The sequence below is a fragment of the Chaetodon auriga genome, chromosome 10 (genome assembly GCF_051107435.1).
Source record: "Chaetodon auriga isolate fChaAug3 chromosome 10, fChaAug3.hap1, whole genome shotgun sequence".
Taxonomy (NCBI): domain Eukaryota; kingdom Metazoa; phylum Chordata; class Actinopteri; order Chaetodontiformes; family Chaetodontidae; genus Chaetodon; species Chaetodon auriga.
In genome coordinates this window covers 15,576,677-15,597,739 of record NC_135083.1, presented here as the reverse complement: position 1 = coordinate 15,597,739, position 21,063 = coordinate 15,576,677, and the positions used below count along the sequence as shown (strand labels likewise).

Sequence of the window (21,063 nt, the reverse complement as noted above, 5' to 3'; positions counted from 1 at the left end):
CGGGACCGACCCGGAACTTTCCCGGGACCGACCCGGAAATTTCCCGGGACATTGCCGGGACCGACCCGGGACTTTCCCGGGACCGACCCGGAACTTTTCCGGGACATTGCCGGGACCGACCCGGAATTTTCCCGGGACCGACCCGGAAATTTTCCGGGACATTGCCGGGACCGACCCGGAAATCACCCGGAACTTTTCCGTGACCGACACGAAATTTTGCCGGGATTTTCACGAGACCGACCCGGAACTTATGCGGGATCCGTCCTTGGATCTGACCCAGGACACGCACACACAAATAACAATAGTAATAATAATAATAACAACAACAACCCGTGTAATCAAGTCGGCTTGAAATAAAGGCATAAATCAGTCTGTCAGCATCTGACCCCAGCATCAGACCCGGGATCAGACCCGACCCAGGACACGCACACACTAATAATAATGATAACAGATAAGAAATAAAATAAAATAAAATAAAATATAATAAAATAGACAATGCATAAAACTACGCAATGAAATATTAAAATCTCTGTAAAAATAGAGTAGAATAAAGTAAATCATAGCATGAAATTATGGTATAGGTAGGTTCAAATAGATTACATAGGATGCATAAAATCAAGCAAAGTACAACATCAGAGATGTCACCCGGGATCCGACCCGGGACACACACACACTCTAATAACAATGACAGCAGATTAAATAAATAAATAAATAAATAAATAGATAAATAAATAAATAAATAAATAAATAAATAAATAAGGATGAAAACAAAACTAAAGACAATGCATAAACCCAATGATATATTAAAATCTATGTAAAAATAGAGTAGAATAAGGCAAATCATGGATTCGGCTGGGTTTGGCTGTTAAATGACGGCAGTGTTGCTCATTTGACCGCATGAGACAGGCGGGACTGTTTGCATTGAGATGTTAAGTGGGTGTCTCTATATAAATCCACTCAGGGTCAACCCCGTCATTCTGCTCCAGAGAGGGAAAGAGATTAACTTCAAGGAACCCACAAAAGAGAATGGTGGCGAAGACAGACTGCGTAGAAAAGTCCAAACCCATGGCTGGAAACAAGGTGTGTTGAATAACTTCCAGGAGAACTGGATTTCAAAATCGAAAGTCGAAATGAAATACCAGAAAATGACTGCACTGTGTTGTATGCAATCTCAATTATATATACCCGCTTTTTACAGGTGTCCAAACCACTCATGGAAAAGAAACGAAGAGCTCGTATAAACAAGTGTTTAGACCAGTTAAAATCTCTTCTGGAGAGCTACTACAGCACGAGCGTAAGTCACTTTAACTTTAGAATTTAGAGCACAAATTAATGTTTACTTCTGTCCAGAGTTATTCCAATTGATGCTTAAGTAATGCTGAAAACTATTTTAATAAAGAGTCTAAACAATATCATTTCTTTACTCAGATTCGAAAGCGCAAACTGGAAAAGGCCGACATCTTGGAGCTCACCGTGAAACATCTAAGGAACCTCCAAAAGATCCAGAGCTGTGAGTTATAGCCTAACTCTTGCACTAGGCCAAGCCATCAAACATTCAAATACTCGATTCATTTACACTGATTTTAGAGAGATTTCAAGCTCTGCTCAACTTCATACACACATTCTGCGTGTTTCTCACCTGAGGATGTCTCTCCACTGCTTCCAGGCACTGCCGCTGCCTCCGAGTTTCCAGATTACCACACTGGCTTTCGCAGTTGCCTTGCAAACGTCGACCAATACTTGCTGATCGCAGATAACTTGAATGGGAGCGACCGCTGGATGTTATCGCAGCTGTCCAGTAAACTCTGCCGCTCCCGCAGCCGGGAGGATGTCTTCAGCACCATGGACAGCGGCCTGGCCCAAGCTGAGACACGGGATGAGGCGCCGAGGCTTGTTCCATCCGCAGCTGGACCTGATGAGAGAAAAACGGCCAAATCAGACACCTCGACACCCAACAGCACATGCACGTCTCCTTCACTGCCGAGCGAAGGAAACAAACAGATGACTGCCACACAAAAAAACACTCGTGAAAACAGTTCCAGTCTCAAGAAGCTTCACTCTGCCGGTCACAGGAATGAAGCTGCACACGCTCAGCGTAACGTGTGGCGGCCTTGGTAAAGCTGATGTAAAGATGGAGATATCCTAAATCATAGCTTGACTGAATGTTTATAATTGCACTGTATAGATTTTCACAATATGCTATTACCTATATACCATGTTTTATTTTCTTAATAAAATTGCCGAAACAAAGAACGCCTTGCCTCGTTTCTTAAAGTTGGTAGATTTTGTAGGGTCGCTTCAGACAACATGGGGTGGATTTACATCTGTAGAGAGGAATATTGATTTTCGGATGTCATATTGGGGAAAAGGAGATTGGCTACCTGAAATAAAGGCCTCGGAAGCTAAAATGATTTGGTGCTGAATCTGTCAAGACTTTTGAGTCTCAAACGAGTGCATTTTTCTATTTGGCCATTTACGTTTATCTGTGTCACGCATTTGATAAATTCGTTATATAAACGGTATACATTTGTGAAGTTGTTGACGTACAGAGATTTAAAAAGACCCAAGAGAGTGGGGGTTGGCTGTCATTCCTTCCATTCTTCTCTGGTTTCACGCATAAGTACCGCGACAGTAGCGGGCAAATCAGACGCTTGTCGGACAGCACGACAATTTTCTGCTATGTAGGCGACTAATTACACGCAGTGCTGTATCCTCTGGACTTGGAGGCGGCGAGAAGCTGTGGACTATAAGTGACAAAAGAAAATGTTGAATGTAGTTTAAATCTGTGCTGCAAGTTGAAATTGAATTTCTGCCGGTTTATTTGTGACCGAGAGGCCCACGGAACACACTCGTGTCAATAGTAAGCTCATTCATAAGTCCCTTATTAGGCTGCTTATTAGGCGACTCGACTAGGCAAGGAAAAGGTTTCATGTGCAGGGCTGACGTATACATATTAACCCAAGTAACAGCAAAGTATTCTGAAATGAAATGACAACTTGGGGTACAAAGGACAACTTTTTGAATAAAGCATAACTGACTTTTGATGTAGTATAGTAGGCTATTAGTAGTTCTTAGTACACCGAAGTAGTATTTGTACGTCGTATTCTGAACACTGTATAATAAACATTGCATATCAACTTTTTGCTACACTACAGTGGTTGCAGTTATATATTATGTAGGCCATATGTGCAGGACAGCACGCCGGTCCATCATTCAGCTCTTTTAGAGTGCCCTATAGTTTTCTTCCGCTGCTTTGGCAGGAATGTCATAAAGAGTCTCTAAGGAGCAGCGCTGGAAAGGATGGCACCTTGCAGCGAGGAGAATCGCTGAAACGCCCACAGCTCTTTCAGAGGGAACAAGCTGAAAAGACACTGCTGCCCCATGGAAGAGGGGTGCTCCTGTGCAGTACAAAAAAAAAACTACTCACTGCCTGCTTCAAGTTATTTTTTACCCTCAAAATAACACCTCACAGCTCCAAACCCTTCTATAAGGCAAGTATTTGTTATTCCAGCTCATAAACCCCGTCTGTAAACCTTCTTAATACTCTCTTCCCACAAAGTCAAAGCTACTCCTCTGATGGGACCAACAGAGGCCCATAGCACAAGAAGTTTGTTTTATCCAAGAAAGGAAATGCCACGTGACTTCCACACTGAATGCCCTTCAGCTTTTTCAAAGAACGTCTATGAACTCTTCTCAGTATTGTTTAAGTAACCTAGTTGGAGTTGCCACAATAAGAGAGACGCATATTAGAGCTGAGAACCGAAGGGAGAGTGAGAATAAGTTATTAGCATTAGACTGGGCCCACTCAAGCGCTCTTAAGAGAGCAGACGTGGATGAAGTGCGCTGCAAACCCCTCCGTTCCCTGCTCGTTTTATTGGTAAATATGTCTTTGCTTAAGACAGATTCAGCACAACTGCTGAACATTCTGTGGCGCAATGGCACACAGCGTTATCACTTGATGACTTGTGCAATTGAAACATACAGAATGTGACTCACAATAAAGCTTGAACCCCAAATAATAGGGCTGGCTTTGGCTCCAGGCTATTTCAAGATAGACCTACAGCAGACACCGTGGAATTACCTTTTGGCACATAAAGAGCCGTGTCCAAGCTCACTGGTGCGGGCAACAGGCAGCTCCGACCTCTCCACAAAGCTCTAACCACCGGCTGGGATGCAGAATCAAGTGATTAGGAACAGCTGCATTAGAAGACAACATGGCAGTGCTTTTAGTTCAAACGTAACAAAATTTACTTTTACGCAAATACATCTTGCGTTTTGCGAGTAAGTTGCAGAACAAGAGCTGGCCACGTAATTGCATCTGGGCATTTAACTCACACGGTCCTTATCATTAAAGAGCTGGCTAAACCGTTCAGTGGTTAACTGCAGCAGCATTGATTAATGAAGTTCATATGATATGCCGTGAACAAACAGGCAAAACTACATTAGTTCAAGAGCGTTTTCTGGAAAAGCAACCTCCTTAGCAGAGGATGGTTTCGATCCATCGACCTCTGGGTTATGGGCCCAGCACGCTTCCGCTGCGCCACTCTGCTCGGATGCTATACAACGTGACAGCTTCAGTATTTAACGACGATACACGTGATCGACAACGTTCATCTCAAGCCATCCAATACAACAGGATAAACCTGGACACGTGTCGACGGTTGTTTCGTGCTAACAACAGACCACAACGGCTATGAATAATTTAAAGAGATGTTTGTTGTGGAATGAGGGGAAACTCATTGAAACGAAATGAGCTGCACTGAATGAAATGAACTGAAGCTAACAGTTAACTAGCTAAACTAACGTGAGCTTTTATATGACTTACCGTGGTTCCGACTTCAGGAAGTTCTTGCTGGTTTGTCTTATATTCCAAAACATGGTTTGCCTTATAGTCCAAAAATATTATTAACCTAGCCTATGCATGACATGTGCTAGTAACGCTAGCAAACGCAAAATGTTTAGCCTGTTAAAAGTCCTACAGGCTAGTTTTCATTTGCAGGAGTTTCCCTTCCTTTATCAGCTGACAAAAATGACTATCTATCTATCTATCTTGGTGTTTTGATTCAATCTAAATCTAACTAATTAATCAATTTTCTTCATTCCTCATGGTTTATCATGCAGTCTTCACGATATTTGTTTGTTTAAAGGCAAACAACCAGATATTTCTATATGTTTCTGTGGATGTGTTTCTTGCCATATGTCACTGAAAGCAGAAGGCTGATGATGTGGAAGATACCAAACCTTGGTCTTCTAGGGAGCTCGTCACAAGTAGACGAATGTCATTTCTTTATGGTGAGCTCAACCTCCTAGGGGGAAAAAATCCGCTTAAAGCAAAGAGAAACTTCAAAATGGATGCATACTAATGCTCCAAAACAAGCATATGATGAACATGCATAACGAGCATCTGCTGCAAAAGTCTACAAACACACTCTGAAGCATCATCTTGTGAATTTAATCAGTCATATCTTTTTAACAAAGTCATCATCTGAACAAGAAAATCATAACATTTAACATCATTCATATTTGAGTCATAAATCTTTGAATATGTTACAAAATTATATTTTAATATTGTAAACACAACAAAATGCAAAAAATCTATGACATAGCAAAGCTGGACAGGGGAATATGATGTATGCCTCCAAAGAAATATACATTTTAGCTAATTTATCCAACTGAATAGGCTGCAATGAGTCAGACGTAGACTAATACATGAGAAGTCAAACTTAACATTTAAATGACCAGAAGAGTGAAAACGTATATGCATTGTTATTACTTTGATGGTAATAGCAAAAAAAAAAGTTTCACAACTAAAAAGGCTGACAAAGGGGATATTTTTATTTCATGTCGTCTTTATAGTCTTAATAATTTCTTTGAAAACTTACACCTAATTAGCACAAATACATTCATGTTAGCAGTTACAGTCCATGAGAGGTCAAAGCCCAAAGGTGCTTCTGCTAATATTTGTCAGTAGAAGAGTTTCCACCCCTTTTAGTCAGCAAATTGTCTCATTTGGTCTTCATCAATTTCAGTGTGCTTTGTAAAGTCAGCTTTGCGGTTAAGTTCATTCCAGCGTCCATTTTGAGTGAGTGTGTTAAATGAGAATTTCTTAAAATTATGGTGCATTGAAGGGCATCTCACTGATAATTTAGTTTAGTCATTTTTGTCCTTGAACTTTTAAAGTGATGTGAAGTAATCGCATCCTCTTTCCAAATACATAGAAAATGAACATTTCTTAACTTTAGCTTTCCAGTGGTATCCCTTACTGGGACCCTGGAAATGCGTACATTTAATTTACATTACTTTATGGGCTTCAATAAATCAGCTTAAAAAAAAAAGTCACCTCACAATTGGAAAACTCTCCCATAATAAGACCATTAGCAGCCTTGATGCATGTTATGAGATTACATATCAATAATGTCTGCTTTTTGTTAGCTTACTTTTTGATAACTTACTATAAGTCATTAATGTACTGCTAATTAATTTCCATTCTATTCACAATGTGCCTAATGTGTGCTAATATTTTGGTGGATTTAAGTATGACCCCAGTATTTAAGTTATGCTACATCTGCCTGAGGATTGTGATTAATCGACTTTTGGACCATTTAGCATCTTTTAGAGGTTAGGGTTTGTTGGATACTTCAAAAGAAAAATATTATTGGACCTTTAGAACACATCACTGAACAAATATGAGCTGCGGTCAGGCTGACATGCTCAGTTAATGAGGATAAGGTGCCATTTTCAGCTGTATTAGTCAGATGTTGTAAATATCCAATGTGGTGAGCAACTGTTGTGCCGGATGATCTCCAAAGTGAACACAGCCTTTGGAAGAATAAGAACTGGTAGGAAATGTTCTCATTAAACAAAATAGAACATCAAAAAACATAAATCCAATATCCTTCTTATATACATGACAAGTCAGTCTTTACAAACTGACTTCACATTTTCATTACAAATTTAGGGGTATTCATGTTCTATCTCAATGTCTCACACAGTAACTGCAAAACTATTATGCATTAAAGAGTTTGGGATTACCACTCTCAGTTTACTTCAACATAAGGTGCTTGAAAAAAGCATTTCATGTGTTGTGAATAATAATGTAAATATAAAAGTTGTACACCATGATCAAAATAAAGTGAATATGTATAATGTGTCATAAGTCAATCTCAAGGTACGTGGGCAGTATTCAGGAGAGTCTGGTTTGAAAGCAAATGTGTCCATACGGCAAAACACGCAGCCATTACAGGCTAAATGAAACACAATTTAAGTTGAAGTTCTTAAGTGAGGAAAAAGAAAAAAGAAAAGAAAGAAAAAAGAAACGCCCCCCTAACTACTACCTCGTCCAGTTCTTTAAGCATTTCATAAGAAACAACATCAAACAGCAAAAACAAGGTGTGGGAATGTTCACGCCATTTAAAAACAGTTTATTTGTGCTAGTGCCGGGGGGGGGGGGGGGGGGGGGGGTATCCTCAGTGGATATTTTGTGATGTGAAAGCTGAATATCATGTCCACCCAACCTTTTCACCAGCCTACATACAAAATCAAAGTTAGGCTCATTCAGAAATTAATGTCCAAAGCCCCCAAAGGCCATTTAGCATAACAGATAATGGTGGTATACATAGCAAAACGGAAAAGTGGCACAAGTAAAAAGGCCAAATTATCCAGTATGTCATTTTCCCATTACCACCAATATTCCAGTGGTTTTCATTATGATAATAACTTCAGCAATAACGTTGATATTAACAAGGGAAAAGTTGCTTTTAGGTTGTGGAGCCGACAGAATCAGAGTGAAAGGTGATGTATCCCGAGGACGATACAGAGGGTGTGCTTACAAAACTGTTTGTGCTTGCTTTACTCTCGGCCTTGCTCAGGTGCTTGTGATGCGCCCAGTCAGCTCCAGCACCGGCCCCAGCTCCACCTGTCCTGAGCCTAGAGTGCCCTGGAGTCTGCTGGCTGCGCCCAGGTGAGCCCACTTCACACTGCTGCTTCCCGTCTCGCAGGCGCTCCCGGCAGCCTTTACCAGAGCCACAAGCCCCGGGGCTCTTCTTTCCAGCAGGTCTGTCTGGTTTGGGGGAGCCCTCCGGCGAGTTGCCCCGACTGCTGCTCCGTTTGTGCTCTGAGAGCCGCCTGAGCGCCTGAGGCTCACGCTCAAAGTCCGTGAGCGGGAAGTGAGGAAGGATGACTGTGTGCTGTTCATACACATTGGGGATAAGTGAGATGGTGGATGTGCGCCGCGGGCTCTTCCTGGGGCTCGGCAGCGGCGTCTCATCTATGAAGTTAATCACCTCGTCGCGGCTGAAACAGCGCAGTTCGTCCTCGTAGCGCTCCCCGCCACAGACCACACGTGGCAGGTGCCTGAGGGAGTGCATGCTGTCCTCAGAGCGTCGCCGCTTGCGGTGCGGGTGATGGTGATGGTGGCTCTCCTCGTGGTAGGAGACCAGGCTGCTCCTGCGCCTCTCGTGGCGCGGCAAGGTGGAGCTGTAGTGGGCACTCACTATCATGTCCTCGGTGGAGCCCCATCGGTGAAGGTATGAGGGGATCCGGTCGTTGGTCCACATGTCGGTTTCGTCGTGGGAGTATCTTCTTGTAGGGGGCACCTGCACGCAACACACAGACCAAACCTTTCAGTTTACCAATAACTTTGATATTCATTCACCGAGAATTCTACAACAGAATCAGTAAGCACTGTGGCCCTGCACCATTAAATGAGTAATTTAACATTAATATAGTTTTTATTTAACTGTCAATTATAATGGATATTACATATAGGATTCTTCAAGGTTATGTGTCTGTCAATGCCACTGATCTGGCATAGAGCATTGATTTGCTGTAGTCCCAATGAACTGCTCTGTGTAAATATTTGGGCTGATAAACATTTAGTTTAAATTGTTCGCAATACAGAAAACTGGTTTGTTTCAAATTCAATTTTTGGTACCCTGATTCAGCTGAAGTGTTTGTGTAAAATCCAAGTTTGTCCATGACGTTCAGTGCAATGATAACTGATTTTTAATTAATCCCTCAGACATGACGTTTTTAAGACTCTACCATACATCAACAGGGTTATAACTGAACTATTTTTCACCTCCATTATTTGCAGATGAAAAGTACAAAGATTGATAGTTTCCTACAGGTTATACTCACATGCCATTCTGTTCTGACAACTATGCAAGAGAGAGAGGATTTGTCAAGGTGACGTCAAGAGCCACAAGATTGATATCAGCCTGCCCCCCTGTGGTGGGTTTTAGTAAATGCAGAGAAATGAGACAGTAGACGATACAGTAGCACTGAGTGGGTTAAGTGGGAGGGCAGAACAGCAGAGGGCAGCACAAGCATTAGAATGAATGAAGGCGCAGGACAGACTTGGCAGGATGGAGAGAGAGAGAGGGAGAACAAACCAATAAAGCCAAAGAGGCTTTATTCTGCAATCAAACCACTTGAGAAGTGCCTTAGCAGTTCTCAAATGGAGGTGCTACTTGATAAGGATTTGAAGAGTTTTGAGGATTTGTGGTCCAATTGGGCCCTAACCCTTCTAGGAGCAACGAAAATAGTGTGGCCGTGTCACAGTTCAGCCAGTCTTCCTGCAACTGAAATCAAAAATGCACCTTATTTGTTTCACCATCATACATATACAGCAAGGAATGACACAGCTAAATATTATTTTAAAATCAAATGACTCTACTGTCATTTGAAGAGGACTATCAAACACAAAAGCAATGGGTGGAGAAATGGTTTGGTTTCATGAAGTGACAGCTACTGTATACATCTCTGTTTCAAGGCTTCAATAAAAGTCAAATTGAATAGAGATCCAATGCTGTAGGAGCTTTGGGTGTTGAAATGTCCATTATAATGTTGGACAGCTGGTATAAGCAAATTATTCAAGTAAATGTTAACTGCTCGGGCTGCATGCTGTACTGAGAAAGCTACAGCCCTCGTTAAGCTGTTTCTGACAAAGATGACACAGTGTTAAGATGCTTTTGGAAAGTCAATATTCTGTGAGTTGAATCAGTTGAGTTTAGAGTTACATATCCTCACCACAGTCTTCCAGGCCAAGTCCAGCAAGATTCATCATCACCGCTTTTATCAATAAATTTCATTAATCCTATTAATACTGATCCAATGTCTGATTCTGGGCCAGAATTTGGACTGTACAGAGTTAAGTCAGTATTGGAACCAAAGCAGATAGTAAGGTTTTGTTGAATTGCCCTAGAAGGCTGCATGTTACAACAAGTTTTGGTGTTAATGCAGGCTGAAAAGGAGCATTTCACAGCTCTGCATCTGACTGGAATGGATGTTGGATACAATGGACACAATGCTTTTGGGAAGAACATGAGCAGATGTTTAAAATGCTTTCCTGAAACCTTGAGGGATTCCTGAAATGTAGAAGGTGAGTCAGTTACTAAACTCGTACCCTCTTACAAAATAAAAACATAGTCAACTGCATGGCTAGGACATACTAGTTGATAAATGAAGCTCATCTTATGTGTTGATGGGACTGCCGATGGTCATATTTACCATACATTAGTCAGCAAGAGTATATTTTTGATTCAAGTAAAAAAAAAGACAAAAAAAATCTGTGGCATATCTGGGATAGATAGCTTCACAAAATGTCTGATGATTCCAGAGAATTCAAGCAAGATACTGTAAAGGCCCACAAGGCCATTTCACCATGCACATAAGCAATGAAGTATCATTTAAAAATAGTTCAACTGATCAAGTAAAAGAAATGAAGAAATCAATGAAAATATACCTGCAAATACTGCATTTTATCTTCCTGTTGTTCCCTCAATGGATAACCTTGCGGAACCCCCCTTTCTAAGGTTGAGAACTCATACTTGGCATTACGGTCTACCGTCACGATTTCAGGCGCCGAGCTATAGTCATATGGTCTGTCATATATTAAGTCGGCATGAATTCCTCCATCTTGGCTGTTTTCTGCAAAGTGCAGAAAAGCACGAGCGTCAGGATTAGAGAGCAACGAACTCAATACACAAGACAGACAGACAGACAGACGAATAGATAAGAGAGACAAGTTCAATTGTTCTCTGATTTGTTGACTTTTCCTACGGGTCTGCTGAGGAATTTGAGGTTTAGATCAAAAAAGAAAATGTTGCTACAAAAATGACCATTAATTCAGTTTACATATTTTGGGAAGGGGATAAAAGGGCCCCAGATTGAACAAAATCATGTAAACAATGCTAAGTGATCTTTAGTGTATAAATACCCATCTACCAAGTCTATTTTCCCAACTACTGCACTCATGTTCATTAAAGATCAATTAGAGATGGGTGTAAAATGCTGATCTTGCGGAAAATGTTGGCCAAAAAGATGAAAGATGAAAGTAGCTATTTGCACAGGCAGCTTGGCATGCAAGTCAGTAGCTTTGGAAGAACAGGAAACAATCCTTATACATACAACTGTGATGAGTTATACATGGCAAGCCCTCTGGAAAAAAAGCAGAGAACTGGCAGTGTTAATTATCACACAGAATACGGACCGCCCTGTGCTGTTTTATAGCTACCGCTGGACAACGAGCAGTTATCAGTGAGGGTGTCAAGAGGGAGAGGATCAAGAGGTTTGGAGGGTTAGAAACAGGAGAGAAGGGTTCAGATCGGGTTGAGTTTAAACAGTGCCAATAGAAAAAAAGACAGATGGTTCATACTGACATGTTTGCATGAACTGTGGAGATCTGGTCAACGACCCAGTCCACAAGCCGTTCTATGATTATCATGTGACCTAATTTTGGGACCAAATTTTGTTGAAGTGTCTGTGATTCCTTAGTGAAATGTGTCATTTTCAGCCCCCTCGGAGTACATTTATATTTCTTTGATGTCAAACGCAAGTCTTCGACCACTTTCCTTCTCTTATTTATTAGTCAGATATTCACTAAGTGCAGTTTAAGACTTCCGCTTGGATTTTCCGTTAAATCACTATAATCTGACTAGTAGGTGTGAGCCCACGTCACACAAATAAATGGAAACAAAACAAAAAGAAAGAAAGAAAACAAATATAAACATGTTTGTAAAAATAATTCATTTTATGTCTACTTCAGTTGTGTTCCCAGAAAAAAAAAAAAAAAATCTTGCATCCCTTTGTGACTTGAGGGAAATATGACCATCATAATGACATGAAAGTGCTTTTCAGCTTTACTGCAATCGTTCCAGTTTCACTCTGGATTCTACCAAATAAATGGGGAACCATTTATTTTATCGTCCTCTCATGCCAGGGAATTCTAGAGGGAGATTGCACAGTTGAAATGCATTGGAGTGAAAAAGAAAAAAGTGCTGCAAGGTAAATATGTCCTTTGTCCTGCAATTTTTTTTTTTTTTTGTAATGACACCAATCTCATAGCAGGGTAAAGTAAAGCATTTTATAAAGCACACACCACGTACAAAACCACAGAGAAATATAGTTTTGTAATGAAAGTTATGTTACACAGACACTTGTCACTTCAGTTTCAGCTCCTGACAACAAAGGTCACATGATAGGTCACATGATAACATTTGACCACTGATTTTAGACCTTAAACATACAACAAAACATAGTGTAATAAGTAATAATGACCATTTAAAAGAAACTAAATATCATTCTTTATTTAAGAAACACGTACAAACAACCAAAATCATGTTTGCTATTGTAAAAAGGTCTTAACCACTTCACAATCATTGAATCAAATATTAAGAAGTTAATGTAATAAATGTTATTTTTGAGATTATTAATTGTCATTTTTAGATGTGTTTATTATAGATTATTATTTTTTATATATATATACATATGTTTTATGTTGAACCCAGGCCTTAAAAAATAAATAAGATAAATACCCTCAATCAATCACTTAAGAACATACATATGTCATTTTAAAGATGACCATTTCCAATGATTTGTAGTTATATTGGGGTCATCCTGCATCGTACCTTAAAGCCAGTTCAGATCAAAGCTTGGGGACAAGCTGCAATAAACAAGACTGACACAGACTGTTTCATGTTTTCAGACCAATGATTACAGAACATCACTATTTCTGTCTATCTAATCTTGATTTCTAGCGTCTTGTTTAATTGGTAGGTTGATTGATCTGACAGAAAATATGGCAGCAACACACTGTAATTGCACCATTTAATATTTAAAAGTGAGGATGTGAAGCTGCAGTAATCATTGGGTGCTCCAGAGTCAAGGAGCAATTTAAACCTGCATCATGAGGTAGAAACTAGGAATATATTATCTACCTTCAACTTCTAATATCTCCTGCCGGAGCAATTTTGACATCTCATGTGGAGATAGATCTGAGATTCACGACACTGACCCTCTGAACACTGGAAAGGCAAATAGTGACAAGAAATTAGTGGCAGAACACATTCATACAAACTCCTCCAAACCACTCCTCAGCCTCAGTCTGAAGAACATCCCTGGCCAAACTGTATCTATATTTGTGCATAATGTGCTGTGTTTTAATTGGTTACAGAAATGTAACCATGCCTATGACATAAATTACATTGCTGAAGTCACATCCTGTGATCTGACAGCATCAGTTATGTCTGAGAAAAGCTAAAATAGAGTATTGCACCTTTTCTCTGCAACATTTGGAAAATAGTGCTTTTCTTGTCACAAATCTTTGATGTTAACTGGCTTATATGGAGGTCTGATGATTATATCAGGTTACTTTTTCATGTTTATTATCATGACCACTGGATTATTAGCTGTAAGTTAGAAATTGAAATTGGTATTGTGAATTACAGCATGTTTCAGTTGCTAATGCACAACTGCAATGCAATTCACTTTTGAGGAAATCACAGAGGTGACACCATGTTGTACCTCAAGCATCAGAAGTGGAGGTCTCTATCAAACATCAGGCTATAAACTGCAGAATCACTTGATGCTAACCTCTGTTTCTTTCCTGCAATATTGCTTCCCTCAGTTTCCCAAGTACAACTACTCCCTTGGCTAAAAGACAGAAGTATTTAGGTTGATAAATCATATTTGTCACTGTAATTCCTATAGCCAAAGACAGTCCAGAACACTTCTCAACACTGTGTCTAAACCCCAAATTCAGAGAGTCATGCCTGGTCTTGAACTGTAACTTGGATTTTGTAAACTCAGGCAAATTATCTGGAATTAAATTTCAAAGCTTCTCTGCAGAAATGCAGAAAACCAAATTACCTTTCCAACCACTTGTGCAAATTTGCTTTTACTAGTCCACACTGAGCTGTCTTAGGAAATAGGAATCATCATCCATATTCACATCATCAGGTGAAGAGGAGGGGAAAACGAGGCAGGACAGGAGGGAGACGCCTGACTGTTGCTCACCCTCGTCCACGTCGTCATTGGACATGATGGCGACGCACTTCTCCCACACCATGCGGATGTCAGCCCGATAGCGGTCACAAGCCCAGAGGAACATGGGCAGCAGGATGGACTGAGCGATGGAGCACCACAGCACGCACAACACCATCCAGTTGTAGGAGCGGTCAAACTTCAGACTGGCAAAGCTCACCACCTGGGCAGGGTCAGCAAAAGGTTAGAAAAGCTATTACACTGTATGGTGACTGCTTACTATGTTAAACTGCGTTGTCTCATTAAAATCCATTCAGCATGGATTGGGTGGACAGAATAACAAAGCTACTATTCATTTAGACTGGAACACAGTTAACACACTGACTGATGCTTGAAGACAGGACTCCTGTTTACAGCAGCATTGCTTCCAAAGGCGGTTTGTTATTTGTTATTTCCTGTGAATACTGTATCAGAGATTAGTTTTCCTGATTGTTCTTCTGGTTCTTTGGTTGCATACTTTTCGAAGGCAGTTTACCAGACCGTGAAGACTCTGTGAACATGGCTTGCGTTCAGGTCTTCACCACACTTTTATCCTGTCATAAAAATAATCTAAACTTGAAAAATGGGACTTTAATTCAGTTTTCTTGGCAGAAATGAACGAAATTGTGAAATAAAGGCCTTCAGTATAGTTTTTAAAAGCTTTGGTGAATCCTAGTGGGGGTCAACGGTTATTCGATTATCAAAACAGTCAGGTAATATGTCTCGATCAATCGATTGACGTTTAGATTAATGAACTAATCATTTCAGCCCTTACTTCAAGGGCCAAGTTCAAAGCATGATGTGAGATGTAATGTATATGCACATCATGCATGACTGAGCTCTAACACTGACCATAGAACACAGATCTCCAATGAATCCTATGCAGCACATAGACTTCCAATCAAAATATACAGCATGAACCAAATACGAGAATTCTAGATTTCATATTGTGCATCTAAAAACAGAACCACGTCCCGTTTGTAGAGTTCAGGGCGTAGTGGTGAAAGACAACAAGAACAATGCTGAAGGCTTTATGTACACGTTGCCACTGTGTAAGAAATGAGAAATAAAAAAGTCTGATGTTCTGTGATGGTGTTTTCTAACACTGTACAAAGCACGTTCAGATGCATTCAGGACACTCAGTGGATTTCAGATGAAAGTAGTTGCATCTAATTATCTTATTCACTCATTTCACCTCTGCATTAATCCGCTGAACTGCTTTTTAGTGTAAGGAAAGGCGACCTCGTTTTGGGCATGACCCCTTTTAGCATTAGAGCTAATGTGGTTCTCTACCTCAGTGAAGTAACAGAGTAAATTATCTGATCATTAAAGTTGACAGGTTTAGTGTCTAATCCTCACCTCCCATGCATCGGGCCAAGACGCTGATCAGATTGATTAACTCAAAGTCATTATCTCAGGTGTCACCTCCCCTGGTCACACCCTGAACTCAGAGACCAGACAGCAGTAGCATCACTGCAAGGCTTGATGAAGTTATGACGTCTCAACCTAATACTGATCTTGGTTTATCTACTGAGCTAATCCAGTCTAAGTGACAGCAGAGACAACAAAAGACGTCAAAGGTAAACACAGGCTTTTCTTTCTATCATATCACCAGCTGATTTGAATACACACACAGCCAGAGAGCATCGTTGCATGGAGGTCACATGTAAGAGTTAAAACATTCATCTATCGCCCCTGGAAACACTAAAGCTGATGTATCTTCCACTGACAGCTCATTATTTGTTCTTTAACCCTGTAAGCGGCGGAGTTCTTATCAGTGTACCATAGTATGTTTGAAACACTATAAACAATCCATAAAACTGATAACAGTATGTTTAGCAAAGTGACATCAAATGACTTGTATGAACTTTACTATGAGGCTATTTGCAGAGCTAATGATGTAACTACTACTGTTGCTAGGAGTTATATAATGAGTGTTGCTGTTGCATAATTGTAATTTCATAGACAAACATATGGTGGCCACTGTTTTTGAAAGATTAGATCTCATAACAGTTTCACTCAGATATGAAAATGTTGGGAGAAGTGTATCAACTCACTGGCCATTTCTTCAGTGTATGCTCATGCAAATAGTTCTATTTTGGTTTTGGTTTTGTTTTTTGCTTTTTTTCCCCCTTTTTTTTAGCATCTAGAAAGGTTTTCCCACAGTGGTGATCACATTACCAGTATTTCTTTGCGAAACATCATGCACTTGTACATGTGTTACAGCTTTCTATGCATTTAAATAGCTCATTACATCAAGTCAGAAAGTCAGCAAACAGACCTTTTGTTGTTTTTGCCACTGCACTGGAAATATGATCTTTCATTAGTGCTGTACTACCCTCCCTGTTATTCACACACACACACACACACACACACACACACACACACACACACACACACACACACAGAAACCAAATAGGATGTTGTCATAAAAGTGATACACTCCTGTCTTTTCAAATCAACTTCCATCTTACGAAGCAACAGCAATGCAGTTTCGCCTCTGGTCCTAAATTCAAACATCTCAATATAGAGGCTTGATGTTATTAAATCTTACAAGTGAAAATACGACACACACACACTAATTAAGCAGCACACAATAATGGTGGCATGGCAAATGATGACATTTCTGCTATTCATGCTCATAGACTGCATAAACAGTGGACAGAGCTTCCAGGTCTGAAACGAGAAGGTGATGCTGAAGTGCCTCAAACATGCATTCTTGCTGATGGCCAGCTGCAAAAGGTTATGTAAGCTTATGAGAAAATGACCCTACTTCTTGATTTATTATCTCAGTACACAGTGTTCCAATGAGTTTATGGTCTCAGTTGCTAGTTTCAAGTTGTCTTCAATACGGCATGAAACCAGAAAACAAGAAGGGGACGGCCTTCATGCTAAACGTGGGGGTTCAAAACAGTTGTTCACAAACCAATGGGTGATGTCACAGTGGGTTTACACTTGTTCAAGTTTTATCTTACACTGAAATTCACTAATTCATAAAAAGCATTTCCCATTGTTCTGTCTCTTTCTGAACAACAAACAGCAGCTGTGGTGCCTAAAGACCTGTGAGCTCATCAGTGTTGAGTAATTGCTCTTACCAGCAAGGATTTAATAATGGAGGTCATTCAGTCTCTTTATTCACTTTCCCTTTTGGTGCAAACTCTGAATTGCTACCATCTTCCCCCAAATCTCTACATATTCCTTGTTGTAGGCAAAGAGCTCATTTTAGGCATGTCAGTTTTTTTTGCAGTGAGGAAAAGAAATTCTTTTGAGAATGACAACTTTGGGAGCATTAAGAAACACTGGGGTGTATGGCAGAAGTAAATACATGCAAACAAGCAATCGAATTGTCAGCTTATTAAAAGAGAGACCATTTTTGAGAAAGCATTTTTGGGAAGGCTTGTTATAGCTCAGCTCTTGGTGGGCAGATATTGGCAAATGGCAGCAGATTTGTGTCTTACTTCAAGATGTAATTTAAGATCACTTTAAAAGCCAAGACCTGCAAATTGTCAGTGTCCCTACTGACAATTTTTCTTGGTGAGAATTCACATATCAGCAACAGGAAGAAAGAACGTTGTAGCTGGAGGCTTTTAAGAGAGTGTGTTACACTTTATTTTAATATAAAGCGGGGAGAATTACATGATATTGCTTGTGAACTGGATATTATGGTCTGGATATTTAGAGTGTCATGCACTGCTTTTGTCATCCTCACAACAAAGCTGAAACTGAGCCCAAAAACAGCATTGGGAAGTATATTCAGAAAAAGAATTTGTTCTTCTGTGTGTCTTTGAAGCAGCTGCTGTGCTATGTTATTTCACTCAAACGGTCGCAATGCTTAGAGGTTTGTGATTGGTTCCCACAATATCAGGATGTGAGGTGTGTCTGCTCAGTCACTGCAGGAACTGACGCAAACAATGACAATCAAGAACACTTAGCATAAGTAAGTCTCCTATGAGTATGCAGCACAGTACTAGTAATCATACTGCGTGCTTCAGATTTCAGCATTAAAGGCTTGTGCAGATAGGGGTGCTTTGCGCAGAAGGTTCTGTTTGTCTTGCCTCAGGTGTACAACACTTCATTAAAAAAGGTTTGTTGATGTAAAAATGAGTACTAACAGATGGCTTGTACAAAAATGACAACAGAACTAAGGCAATGTATTATATATAAACTGATGCTGAGGCACTTTGATACACATACTGTTCTCCCACTTACACACTTGCAATTAAAGGGTTCAAATTGTGGATGGATATGTGGTTTCAACATGAGCAGAGGGTATTTGCTTTAACACAAAAAAGGAGATTTTCCTTATGGAAAACAGCTCTACCATGGTGACTTTCAAGATGACAGGATGGCTGGTTTGGCTGCATCACAAGCAATAAGCCTTGAGCTTCCTGCAGGCTCTCAAATCTGCATAGAAAACCAATGAATTGACTTGATTAAAAATGGATGAGAACCTGAGAATGGAATTTGCAAGCCAAATGGCAACACACTGAAACAGAGCTCGCTCCTTCACTCACTGATAATGACTTGAAGGATCTGTTTCCCTGGGAAGTAGAGGGAAGTTACACTCTGTTTTTAAAGTGTGGATTTCCGTAAAAGACAACAATGGGAAGATGACTCCTGTGCTAAACTGTAACCTTAACACACACACACACACACACACACACACACACACACACACACACAAGTCTTTTGGGGCTTTTCTAATTGTGTTGGCCAACGTATTCTTGTTTTCAATGTAGATAGAATTCAATCAGCACCCCTAATCCCGCCTCCAGTAGCCACCCACTATGGCCTGTTTATAAAGACAGACACCATCAACACTGTACACACTTAACCTGACCTACTTACAGCCCCAGATGAGCAGAAACATTTTAGTTCCAGTAAATAATAAAACAGTATGGAATGGTTACAGGAGCGGTTACAGTGGATAAACTCCCTCAAACCAATCTTTCCACCTTAATTTTAAATTTTCACCTCGACCAACCCTGTCCACTGTTTGTCTCTCCGGTGCCATCTCAGTTAACCTCCCTCACTCTGAGAAGTCTAAGCAACAAAGAAGTCACGAAAAAATGCTGCCATGAGCCTGACATCGCTGTTTGTGTGTCTTGTTTTCTAAGAGGGCAGCAACAATTTGCTCCACATACCATCTGGAAAAATAAAATGCTGTACAAAGAAGTTCTCGCTGTGAGCAGCAATAAGTCATGATTGAAATGCTTCTGCAAGGCTCTAATTGTCTTATTGTTCAACATACAGCCAAATATTTTTTTTGCATCAAATGAAACGAGGAGATATCTTTATATACATCATAGATATATTTGTGTAAGCGAACCTTTTCTTGCAGTCCTGCAGAAGAAAAGTGTTCTGGAAAGTTCTGGAAATACATCCAAACAGACATTCTGGATTTTAAAAGATTGTTAGGTATTAATGGTTTACAAAAACAGATGCTTAGCTCTGTGAAGACTTTCACAGAACACTGAAGAATGTATGAAATCATGCACACTCAGTCACAACAGATCCAGAAGTCTGCATCTGTGTCTAAAGATTTGGAATTTCTGTTTTATCAGCCAGGCTTATTAACGGGTTGGATCTTCAACCAGCTCCATCATTGTCTGCAATCATGTTCAGGCAGCGAACTCACCAGTATCGGGAAGCCAGTCAGGAAGTCGTAGATAAAGACGATACCACTGATCAGGTAGGTGATCTGCAGCGATGTCTTGAGAGGCTCCGATCCATCGATGGACGACCTGCGTTTCCCCTGGGCGTCCTCCACCACTATGGTGGGGACGTTGAATTTGTTCTTGTCTGCATTGTGGCCCGCCTGAATGGAGAAGGTCTGGAAGAGAGCAATGCCGATGCAGATCACACCCATGGCCACGCTGCCACCGATCAGCAGCAGAAAGCACACGCCAAAGCCAAGACCGATCTCAGTCACAATGAATCGGCAGTCAGAGGTGTAGAAGCGGTCAATGGTGTCGTGCCAGCCCACTGCTGGAAGTGTGGACAGGATGAAGGAGACCATCCAGATGCCCATCACTGTGTGCACCGCCTGCTTCTTGGTGTTACTCAACCTGGAGGTAGAACCAAAAATTTTAGCATGAAGTAATTTGAACTGCTGTCAGTGAAATGGCCTTTGAGCAGCCGCACAGTTAATACTATATAAATACTATATATACTGAAACTATATGTAGGACTGTTTCAAAACCTTAAAGAAGCTTCAAAATAGACAAGTGAAACCTGTAAAAAAAAGACTAAATTAGGAGATGAAGGTGGGCCCCTGCTAATAATTACAGTACATTGAGTGCCGACTCACACCACTCATCTGTGTGTGAACTCATTAAACATTTAACAATACAAAAAAGGCACTAATGAGACATCTGAAAATACAGTTATATTTCGTGTGGAGGGCGCTGATGGTGAAGTAATATATCCGACTGAGAAAGTTAGAGGAAAGGACCTGTGTAAGACTACACCACACCTGAACTACTGCAAAATGCTGTACCTGTAAATACCACAAAATGGCAGATCTGCACCTGGGACATATAAACTGAGAAAAGCACTATCTCACACAGTCATCACTTAGATTAACCAGAGTTGAATGGAGGGAAATCAATGCTTTGCTGATGGCGAAAGATTGCTTTTCACGTCCCTCGGTCTATTTGTCATCTAGGTCTATTTCAGGGCAAAGGGATTTCTATTTCCTCTCACCTCCAAGTAATTGTTACAGTCGAGCAATTTGCTGAATGTGTTTGTATCCTCTGGCAG

The 21,063-nt window shown here is 40.5% G+C and overlaps 2 protein-coding genes across 3 annotated transcripts in view; one reads left to right on the top strand and one right to left on the bottom strand.

Annotated features, from left to right (window-relative positions):
• Window positions 1–1,004: 1,004 nt before the first annotated feature.
• On the top strand, window positions 1,005–2,118 carry her3 (hairy-related 3). Its single transcript, XM_076740207.1, has 4 exons — window positions 1,005–1,080; window positions 1,199–1,294; window positions 1,429–1,510; window positions 1,667–2,118. Exons 1-4 carry the CDS (start codon window positions 1,027–1,029, stop codon window positions 2,116–2,118), a joined length of 684 nt encoding a protein of 227 aa, XP_076596322.1. The 5' UTR covers window positions 1,005–1,026.
• Window positions 2,119–5,436: 3,318 nt separating this feature from the next.
• Window positions 5,437–21,063, bottom strand: part of gpr153 (G protein-coupled receptor 153) — a 35,849-nt gene continuing 20,222 nt past the window's right edge. The window contains exons 3-7 of one of the 2 annotated variants that reach the window (XM_076740335.1): window positions 19,940–20,369; window positions 14,296–14,485; window positions 11,410–11,439; window positions 9,139–9,158; window positions 5,437–8,594 (exon numbers count right to left, since the gene is read on the bottom strand). In XM_076740335.1, the coding sequence (XP_076596450.1) occupies window positions 7,758–8,594; window positions 9,139–9,158; window positions 11,410–11,439; window positions 14,296–14,485; window positions 19,940–20,369 (1,507 nt within the window). In that variant the 3' untranslated portion in view covers window positions 5,437–7,757. Of the gene's footprint in view, window positions 8,595–9,138; window positions 9,159–10,744; window positions 10,930–11,409; window positions 11,440–14,295; window positions 14,486–19,939; window positions 20,370–21,063 lie in introns of both variants that reach the window. The other variant, XM_076740334.1, reaches the window with a different exon arrangement.

Coding starts and splice junctions, on each gene's coding strand:
- her3 (XM_076740207.1), top strand. CDS start 1,027: ATGGTGGCGAAGACAGACTGCGTAGAAAAGTCCAAACCCATGGCTGGA. Junction 1,081..1,198: donor AACCCATGGCTGGAAACAAG/GTGTGTTGAATA, acceptor CGCTTTTTACAG/GTGTCCAAACCACTCATGGA. Junction 1,295..1,428: donor AGAGCTACTACAGCACGAGC/GTAAGTCACTTT, acceptor TTCTTTACTCAG/ATTCGAAAGCGCAAACTGGA.